Below are 10,406 nucleotides of genomic sequence, written 5' to 3'. Positions count from 1 at the left end.
CCCCCCCCGGTATGTAAATAAATGTTTGAATTATTAATATTTTTTGACACTAAAATTACTGGAGAAACGGTAATGCACTTCATTTAGTGCTTTAATATTTACTGAAATAGGAACTCCAAAGGACTTCTGCCGATTAAGCCCTTAGTCCTCTGGTGACTCCTTGTCAGCTGGGCCTGAGGGTATGCACTTGAAGGCACAAGAGGAGTTTAAATGTACTTCTTATTTTCCAGTCTTTTCTAAATGACAGTGGAATACTTTTTAAATTTTTATTTTGATATAGGAAAATTGCAACTTGCAAATTGCAGTGGAAGTAAAAGAGCTGGTGATTGGAATTTGAATGTAACACCTGGAATGGTATGTAAAATACTGATTCTTCCCTAAAATGGGAAGGATTGAACTGTCATATATTAAGGGCTAATGAAATACTAGCAAAATGTTAATGTACTAACAACCCAGTTTGAACGTCTTGCCCTTGCCTTTCTTCCTTGACATATCCCTTTGTGTGGATGCCCTTGCTGGAGTTTGCTGAGGTGCAGCTTAGAGACTGGTTCCTTGTTGTCCTCCTCCTCTCCAGAATTGCCTGTACTTCCTGGCTGGCTGTAGCATTTGAGACTGTTTCAGATCTGCTGGAAGGAGCTAATAAAAATAAAAAAGTAATGGTTTTATACAGCATGAGCTCTGGAACATCTGTATTTATTAGACTTGCCTTCAGTGTTATGTTATACATAATTCCTTAGGGGATTTATCAACTCTGCAGTCATTTTAGTTTTCAGCTGAAGGTAGCTGTAAAAACTGAAATTCAATTTTTGGTATTTGTTCTTTTTAGAATTGTGCATGTGATTTCTGAGGTAACTTAATCTGTGTGCATGCCTTAAAAAGTTCTGTGTACAGTTCATATGCTCACTGTATTTGCATATCTCAATAGCAGACCCTTTGTCATTCCATTCTCAACAAATGTCTGATTTTATATAGGAAGAATATCATTGCACTGTAGTGCTGACAAAACAGTGGTACTGAAAGTTGTCTTTCAGAAGCTGATGAATGGTATAAATAAGAGTAATTTAATACAAGCCATCAAAGCTGTCAAACTTTATTTTGCATTTTTTCAGAACACTTCCCAAGTGACTGTAAGCTTGACTAGAAATCTGCAGTTGTGTTTGCCGAATGCCACTGACTGCTGCACAACAACTCTCTGCGTGGTTGAAACACTTCAGGTTTTAGCTTGCCGTGATTCAGTGACGTTGGCGCATCTCCTGGTTCAAGCTGAAATATATGCCAACTCTTCCTTTACAGGAAATGTGTCAGGTAAGTGTTTAGATATGCTGAAGTAGAAATGGCATTTTGGCTGTTCTTTCCCTCTCTATATATATATAAAAAAAATGGGATTTGCGCAGCAGAATGAGATAGTAAATAATCATTAATGAAATTTAACAAAAGGTGTGTACACAGTCGGAATGAACTGCAATGCGCATGGTCTATTTATTTGGATTCCAGTCCATTTAATCTGATTTTTATCTTCTTCTTTTTTTTTAATCCTTTTACAGAAAATGTAACTATCATCCCAAACCAGGTGTTTCAGCCATTGGGCTCTTGTCCGTGTGACTTGACAGCTGGAGCTTGTGATGTTCGTTGTTGCTGTGATCCGGTACTTATTTCATATTAAACTTTGATTAAGTGTTTCAACACTTCTAGGCTCTTGTCTGGGGAGGGAGAGAGGTACTGAATGCTTCAGACTAGATGGGGCTAGAGGGCTTGTCTGGATTTTCCAGTATTTCTAATAGTAAATATGACCTCTCTCTACAAAATTAGTTTGATTTACCTGTAAGTACAGAATCATAGAATAGTTTGTGATGGAAGGGACCTTTAAAGGTCATCAATCCAACGCCCCCTGCAATGAGTAGGGACATCTTCGACTAGATCAGGTTGCTCACTATGGCTATAGTGCCTATGGTAATGCAATTACTGTGCTAAGAAGTGACCATTCTTTTCCCTTTCAGGAATGTACACCAGACTTGAAGCAGTTATTCAATGAATCATGTTTCACTGGAGTGTTTGGTGGGGATGTAAACCCACCTTTTGATCAGTTGTGCTCTTCTCAGTCAATGGAATATACCCCTGATTGGTTTCCCTTCCTTTGTGTACAGTCTTCTCTTAACAATACACCTTTTCTTGGCTACTTTTATCATGGCTCTACGTAAGTCTTAAGAAAATTTATTTTCTCAACACACGCAGTAGGCATGCTACCGAAAATACTGAGAACTGTTTTTATAATGAAAGTTATTTTGAAATTGGAATTTTAGGGTGTGAACTTTAAGTGCAAATGGAGAAATGTCATTGGTACGATATGAAAACATGGGATATGAAAGCAAATTTATAATTATTTGTGTGAGGTGGAGAGCAAAGAATTGTTTCATTTTTAAACTTGTTTGCAGTTCTGCACCCAGAGTTCCTCCGTTTAAGATCCCTTTACAAACTTCTCCTGGGAAATCTTTCACTGGTTACAGACAAGGAGATCCAATTATGACAGAAGAAAATGAGTATTTTACCATTCCCCAGGTAATCACTTCATGTTTAGGAGCTTTTGGTTCCTCTTGGTTTTTTTGATATTCTCCATATATCACACTCCTTACAGCTTTGTAACCAGATTCTGCAACTTGCCATTGTGAAGTGGTGGAATATGTTTTTCACCAAAAAAAAAAAAAAAAAAAAAAGCACAAAATCATTATTAAAAGTAAACATTATCCATCCTGATCCCCCTACCCATCCCCCCAAATGGTAATGTTTTAATTATTTCAAGAGGTAAAAGCAAGCTTGGCATCCCAATTAATAGTTTATGGCTTATCATATTTCTGTATTTTTTGGTTTGCCTGCTGCATTACTGAGCACTATAGTTGGTTTTCGCTTTGAATCTTAGTCATCTGGTTGTACTTTTTTTGAATTCTTTCTGCGTTTTAGAGAGACTCGTTGGTTGTCATTATTTTGACAAATTAGGGTGAAGCCGTACTGTACATTGCAACTATTTTGAAAGCTGTGCTTTTTAAATTTTAACCTCTCTCTTGCTACAGATTGAGGTATTTTGATAACATCAGACTACTTGTTTGTCAAAGTGTCATATGGCTGTAGTACATACTTGGAGCATTTCACTAACAAATAGTCTTAAAATCAAAAGCAAAGGGCTAGAAAAGGGTCCAACATACTTGTTTCTGTTGAACTACTTGCAGCAATCCATGGCTGGACAGTGTGTTGGAAATGCCCCTGTAGCGTATCTCCAGAACTTTGATGTCAAATGCCTTACCAGTCTAGCATCTTACAAGGAAGGACTGCCCCATGACGTGAGGATAAACAGTGGAACTGGAGGTATGCTGCATAAGCCCTAACAGAAACGTGTTTTATGTTTCTCAGAGCTGCTAGAACAGAACAAACCTAAGGGCTGTCGAGATGGTAGCTACATGTAATATCTTTGTTATCTGGTGGCTGTAGTTCAGCATTTGGAGATGCTCTGTTCCTCTGATGACCTTCCAGCAAGTTCCCCACTATTTCCCAAGATTTGGGATATAAGAAACAGTAGGATTGACCTTTGTTTCCCATTTTTCTGTTTCTGGTGACTCATACTGGTTATGGCTACACACGACAGAACAGAGCATCTCTCCCACTTTCTATTTTCAGACTGTTGCAGAGCCCTTTTTCTGTCAGGAGGGTGCAGTATCATAATTTTAGAATTAGTGAGAAGTGGTGACTTTCTGCATTACAAAAGCATATACTTACGAAGTGTCCTTCTGGAGTTTGAGATAATACGATTACCAGCATGAAGATAATTTGTTATGCTACGTAATCGTATAATTTTGTTCATCTATATTACCTTTGTAAGGTCCAGAGATAACTAGCTATGCTTTCAAAATACATAAACTGTTTGGTCCTTTACCAAAATTAATTTTCTAAATTATTTTCTACTCCATTTTCATAACAACAAGGACTGCACCTTGGATGTGAAAACAGTACGTGTCTCTCTTATTAGTCAGGATTACTGCAGTGTCTGTTTTTTATTCTCAGACTTCATCCAACAAAATGTCATTTATAGGACCATCACTGACATGGGCAAATTCATCACTGAAAGTGGTATGTGTCTTACATTTAATAAATATGTTTCTTACCTAACCTTGACTATATAAGAAATAGATTATTTTGATGCCTAAAATGTTTACCTGCTGCAATTCTTAGGAGGGATCTTGTATGTTATCTAATGCTCAAAAAGTAAACTGTTTGGCTTACTGCAAAGCAGAAAGTATTTAATTTACCCTAACGTCATTTAAAGTTGGTCCAGAAAGTAGGTCCCTTACCTTACATTAAAAGTAATTTTTGAGAAGAAAAAAAAAAAAACCCCAAAGATATAAAGAACGCTTTGAAAAAATCTCCAGGATGAACATGTAAGTGGGATGGGCAGACTGTAAGCACGTGTATGTGTCTCTGTTTTGTAAGTTCTCATGTCTTTTTCAGCCAATGAAGCAGTTATTTGAACTATTAGAACAGTGGTTCCCAGTCAGTGGGAGGGTAATGCAGCACAAATGAAACTAATGGAATCCAAATTAATGTGTTTTTCTGGGCAGTGATGGCTCCCTAGGAGGGATGAGGTGAAAACAGGGGGAGTCCTGAGAAGTTCATCAGCTGGTGATGTGAAGTCCAGTGCTGGGTGCTTCAGGAGAGGTTTAGCTACAAAGGGACCTGGAACCGCTGATGTTAAAATATTGATAATCTAGGGGATTGTACTGTCGCACTGTCCTAATAAGGTGGGACTTAAGCAGTAAAATGAATTCTCAAAACCATGAATGTTACAATTTCCAGAATTTTGCTGGAGTTTTTTAATGTGTTCTTTTTCAGCTACCTTTCTAATGAGGAGTGCTTTTCATTATGGCCTTTTTTTTTCTTCTGCCAGAAAGCCTTCATACTGCTGAGGTTCCGTGTCAAAATGTAACTTTTGCAGAGCATTATACGTTCATTTGGAAAGACAAGAACATAGAGCGAATAAATGTCACAGTCTTCCACGGAAGTTTATGTGATGGAGGTATCATGAAATTTCTTTTACGATTTTTGATTTGTTTTTTTTTTTTCACCATGGAAATTCTGAGATAGAGTCTCTTATTTACTAATACTTCTTAAAAAGAGTTTCCCCTGGACTCTGGAAACAAAATTTATGGGGCTGATTTCCATTAATTTGTAATATTTTGAATCTTCTGTTACTAATGAAGGATGGAAGTTTGTATCCTACATAGAGCATACTTTTTGCTAATTTACTTATTTAAAAGTAAAGTCATATTTTTTTTCTTTTACCAGAAATACTGACACAGAGATTCACAGTCAAATTTCTAAGTTTAAAGAGTACTAATGCAAGAGAATTGTTTGGGAATCCAGGTATTAATACTTTATTTTTCCTCTTAAAAGTGAAAAGAAAAAAATTTCATACTGTACAGATTATTATCAGTGACTATGTTTTATATTTCCTTCATACTTCTTTATGAAGTCTTAATGCACTGCCAATTGTAATAGTGGTGATCGGTTCTTAGGCTTTTGTTGTATAGATATTGATTATTTAAAGTGAGTGTATTCCTACTGTAATGGAAATGTCTGTTCGTTTACTTCAAGATTGATGAGATTTATTATTAAAACAATGCTAATGCTTAAAGATTCTTATGCAATGTTCACAGTTTCCCCTTCTATGTTTAGGTTATCAAGTTGGAAAACCAGTGAAAGCTGCAAATATGAACGCTTCTGATACTTTTGGAAGCCTAAACATTTGGCAGCCAGGTACTGGCTTGTGAGGTTGCAACTTAAACTGTAGTTAATGCTAAAATGCCGGGGGTGGTGTTTTTTTTGTTTTTGTTTTTTTTTTTTTAAACAACACTTTAGTTAAAAACTAAACAACATTTTAGTTAAGAATTTCTTCCAAATTTTGCTTTTCTAGACTATTCCCTAGCCTTTACTCAAACTTCAGTGAGTAAGCCTCTAATTCTTTCTTGGAATACTTAAGTTGAATGGACTTGTATCTGTATTTGAACTGTACCACTTGGTGTTTTGCATTCTAATGTTTGATATTTTTGCACAGAATTGAAAGCTAGAGATTGAAAGGTTGATATAAGAAAGCTCAAGTAAGATGTTTTCATTTCATAGCTGGCAGAGGTTTATGTACGTTGGCAACTTATGCACCAGTTTTATTCGGACTAGATTCACTCTCTGGGTGCATTCTAGAAGTTGGTATTAATGAAGATTGCAACCTTTTAAGGTGAGCTACATAAGTGGAATTGTTTTTCCCTGCATCCCTCTTGTTGCTTATTACATGATTCTCTACAAGTGCCTACTATGAGCACTGTTACATTCTTTTTAAATGTTCATGTATGCATTTCAGCTTTCTGTGGTTGATAGTCTCACTTTATTTTAAAAGGGAAATTATAATAATGGTTTCACTCAGATCTCCCTGTATCGAAATGAGGATTATGTTGGGGTGGAATGCTTTGCTATTTCTTCCCTTCAACAGATAGTTCAATAGTTCAAGTTTGGTTTTGTTGAGTTATAACATCTTTCAGAAGAAAGTGACCTTATGATATAATAATATTACAACCCAGAGTGGTAGACAGTACAGATTTACTTTTTGTGTAATTTTACATTCTTATTTTGCAGAGGAAATGTAACTGAGAAATTGAGTTCATTAATACAAGCTACTCATGTTGGAAAGAGGGACAATTCAAGTTATAGTGATCTAAATGACTGGGTGGAAATTATACGTAAGTGAGGTTTGTGGTGTTGTCTGTAGTCTAAATATGCCATACGATGAGTAGAGCATCTCAAAATAAACCCAAAATGTAATTTCAAATGCCTAAAGATACTGATCTGTGTGTCTGGATCCATGCATCTGTATATGTGTACACACACGCATATAACTCAGTATGTAAACGGATACTGCACTGACATGTATTTTATTGTCAGCCCACACATATGACTTGGTATTTTAGTTCTCTATTGATAAAGTACTCCTTTTCTTTATGTGTATTTTATAAAGAGAAAACATGTTTTTCTGTGTTCCTGTGTGACAGTTAATGATATTTCACTGAACGGGGCTCTGAGCAACCTGATCTAGTTGAAGATGGCCCTGCTCATTGCAGGGGTGTTGGACTAGATAATTTTTGGAGGTCCCTTCCAGCCCAAACTATTCTATGATTTAAATAACTCTGTTCTCCTCCATAGGTCTTGATCCATTTAATTCTGATACCAATGTGAGCAGTGGAAACTTAAAAGGCATTTGTCCAGATATTCCTGCAAATCTGAATATTCGCATAATCTTTGCTGATGTGGGTGCAGTACAAGGGATTCCCCAGCAACAGATTCTTGCTGTGCAGATCAGGTAGAGAGTTTTGTGTCTCTGGCTATCTGACAAATAAATGTTTCATTTTGAGACTTGCTTACCTAACATACGCAGATTAAATTTTACAAACAAAAATGTTACTTTGTTATTCTAATTTTTTACATGCCTTTTATTTGTATTCGCAGCCCAAATTCCTTTGATCACAACCAGGTTTGCCTTTCTCCCTCTGAAATGAATACAATAATAAAAAAAATATTAATGGTTAACAGTAGATAATCTTTCTACTTCACTGAAATATTAAATAAAATCTATGATGCTGCCAGTGGTAGGCATACGCAGGGCATTCCATCAGAAGAACATTTTAATTTCTTGTCACATGGTGGAATTGACAACATTGTCCTGTGTTCTGGCTTACCCCAATGTAGAGCTCTTCTCGAGAGCTAAGGTAAATGCTTTATTCTTTCCTGAAACAGGGAGTTTTCACTTTGCAAACACTTTTTTTTCCCAAGTCAATCCCAATCAAATAAATGGGATTCTCCTCCACTTTATCTCATTTCCAGACTCTGTAAGTTCTGTCCCTGCGTGATGTTGACAATCTGGAGATCATCAACCGCCTCCTAAATACTGTGTATTTTGTCCTTTCATGGTTATGTTTAGGCTCTAAATTTCCATTTACAGCCCTCAAGTAATAGTTACGCATATTCTTACAGTTACTCAACCGTCATATGGCAATTCCAGTGCGGGCTTATCTGTGAAAACAGCATCAGCTTTCTTCCCATCACTGCTTCTGTTCAGTTTATTAAAGTGCCAGCTCAGCCACCCATTCCAATGACAAGGTAATTTTTGTAAAAACATTGATACTTCACATTATGTTAAACAGATGTAATGTGAATAGCGTTGATCAAAAGGTTACTTTGGTTTGGTGGAGTACAGCATAATAAGGCCTCGTTCAAAGATTTATTGAGTAACAATTCTGTTAGTGACAATCTTCCCCAGGAGCATGAAGAACATGAAGGGCTGTAAATTACCCTGTGAAGTTTTCCTTTGGTTTTAGCAGAAAAGCTTCTGTGTTGTTTACTTGAGTGGATAAGGGGTGCTGTGTGAGACTCCCAAACTATCCATTGTCTGAAAATGTTCATCACAAAAAGAAACATCTGACAGAAATGGAGTAGAGGGGAGGCTCCTGTTTCCATTAGAGAAAAGAGTCACAAGAGAATAATGAGAAGCTTGTGGTTTAATTTTGTTTTTTTCCTGTAATCTGGACACCTTTTCACTCCGTTTTTTCCACTTGTGCTGGTGTTCTGGTACTGTAATTAATAAACCCGTGGGTTTTTTTTTTCCTTCAGATTTCAGATTAATTATACAGAATTTGACTGCAATCGAAATGATGTGTGCTGGCCACAACTTTTTTATCCATTGACACGGTTTTACACAGGTAAAAATAATAAGCAGTGTGGAATGCTGTGAACTGTCCATATTTCTTTGAAACATAATTAGATGTGTGGAGTTTAGTCTGAAAGAATTTCTCTTTTAGAAAGCATGGTCCAAAAAGGCTGTTTAATTTTTTCCTTGATAATGCATTAATTTTTTTAGTTAGACTAGTGGAAAAAATAATGACTAGGAGTACTTTGTGCATGAGATTGAAATTTTGTGAGTATCTGTTTGGCAGAGAGAGATTCTTTTTCCCTCCCCTGTAGAGTTTGGAGGGAGGAGAATATATCACTTTATGATACTGTTCTGTTTCCATTTCCTACTGTAATTATAGCATTGTCAGTGTGTGTCATTGCCCTTGAAGGGTGGAGGGAGACTTTGTTTCTCACTTTGCCAGTATGTGTTTTTTGGTCAGCCCACATGAGTTCCAGTAAAAATTTGCCATATTGATAAGACAATTTTTAAATTTCCTCTGCGTAGAACTCTGGTGGATTATATTTCGTGGGAGACTCCATAGATTAAATGTCTGGCATTTCAAAGGGCATCAAGGCACTTGGACTCTGTTCTGAGTGCTGCATGGGCAGAGGCAACTGCCCGTGTTTATTATCTGCACAACTTCAGGAACTAAAGTTATACAAAGGATGAAGTTGTATAAGTGTGAAGCATCTTAATTCCTTGCTTTGTGCTCCATTATTTTATTCAGGCTATGCATATACTTTAATATGTAATCTCTATCTTTTGGGTTGTTGTCTAAACTAAAATTTAGCTCTCGTATGCTTATGCTTTTTTTTCTTTCTTTTTTTTTTTTTTTTTTTTCCAGGAGAACCATATTCCCAGTGTCTTGCTAAAGGCCTGTCATTGGCATTTCTTGTTTTACTTGCAGCAATTCTGAGTAACCCTTGGTTTTCTAAATTATGGAATTGTTCCTTGGTTTAAAAATGTTGATGTAAAGAGAACCACTTTTGTTAATATTTTAAGTACTTTTGGGTAAAATTTATGGATAAATATTCCTGGATTTTTTAGACATTTTATATAAACATTTAAAGATACATAAAATGAATATGCTTATGGTATACAGAAAATGGTTGTGTTATTTAAAAAAAAGAAGTGATAGAATTATTTTTAAGTGCTAGGCTCTGCATTTAGAGCAGCAAGAGTGCAGAGCTGACTTCAGCGGGGTGAGCTCTGCAGGATTGCTGCTGGAAGGCGAGTCCAGCCCAGAGGTTCCAAGGCCTCGTGGTGGTCCTCATGGACGGACCTTTGTTCTCCTCTCCTGCTGTAGCGGGTCGGGGCGGCAGTTGCTTTCCACAGTAAACCTGTCCTGCCCACCTATTTTTGGAGCAGTGGGCAGACTATTCACTCTCCTGAAAAGTAATAATGCTTCAGATATTTTCATGTATTGATCTGTAATTCCCTTTTCCAGTTAATGCTTTGCATTGGCAACCTGTATCTGATCTGGGCTACACAGGGCACAGAAAACATTTACTACCACTTTTCTTCAAATGATCAAATACGATGGTCAGTTCGGGATTTTCCTGTGGTTCGGGTTTACGATTATCTTAGCAGTGATTTTTCTCCTTTACATCCTTTCCTTTACATCTCCTTTACATCCTGGCAGGTGAAT

General features: G+C 36.7%; 1 protein-coding gene across 1 annotated transcript; it reads left to right on the top strand.

The window, feature by feature from the left end:
* Positions 1-280: 280 nt before the first annotated feature.
* TCTN2 (tectonic family member 2) lies at positions 281-9,718 on the top strand (the record flags this gene model as incomplete). Its single annotated transcript, XM_009587733.1, has 16 exons — positions 281-354; positions 1,110-1,305; positions 1,545-1,645; positions 1,998-2,194; positions 2,433-2,556; positions 3,222-3,357; positions 4,051-4,116; positions 4,931-5,059; positions 5,329-5,406; positions 5,719-5,799; positions 6,163-6,274; positions 6,670-6,773; positions 7,234-7,390; positions 8,062-8,187; positions 8,698-8,786; positions 9,603-9,718. Coding segments are annotated over 16 exons (1,886 nt in total), but the record flags the coding sequence as incomplete, so codon positions are not given.
* Positions 9,719-10,406: the final 688 nt, after the last annotated feature.

Source organism: Fulmarus glacialis, unplaced genomic scaffold (assembly GCF_000690835.1).
Source record: "Fulmarus glacialis isolate BGI_N327 unplaced genomic scaffold, ASM69083v1 Scaffold49011, whole genome shotgun sequence".
NCBI classification, from domain to species: domain Eukaryota; kingdom Metazoa; phylum Chordata; class Aves; order Procellariiformes; family Procellariidae; genus Fulmarus; species Fulmarus glacialis.
The sequence above is the reverse complement of the archived record's forward strand: the minus strand, read 5'-3'. Positions and strand labels throughout refer to the sequence as shown.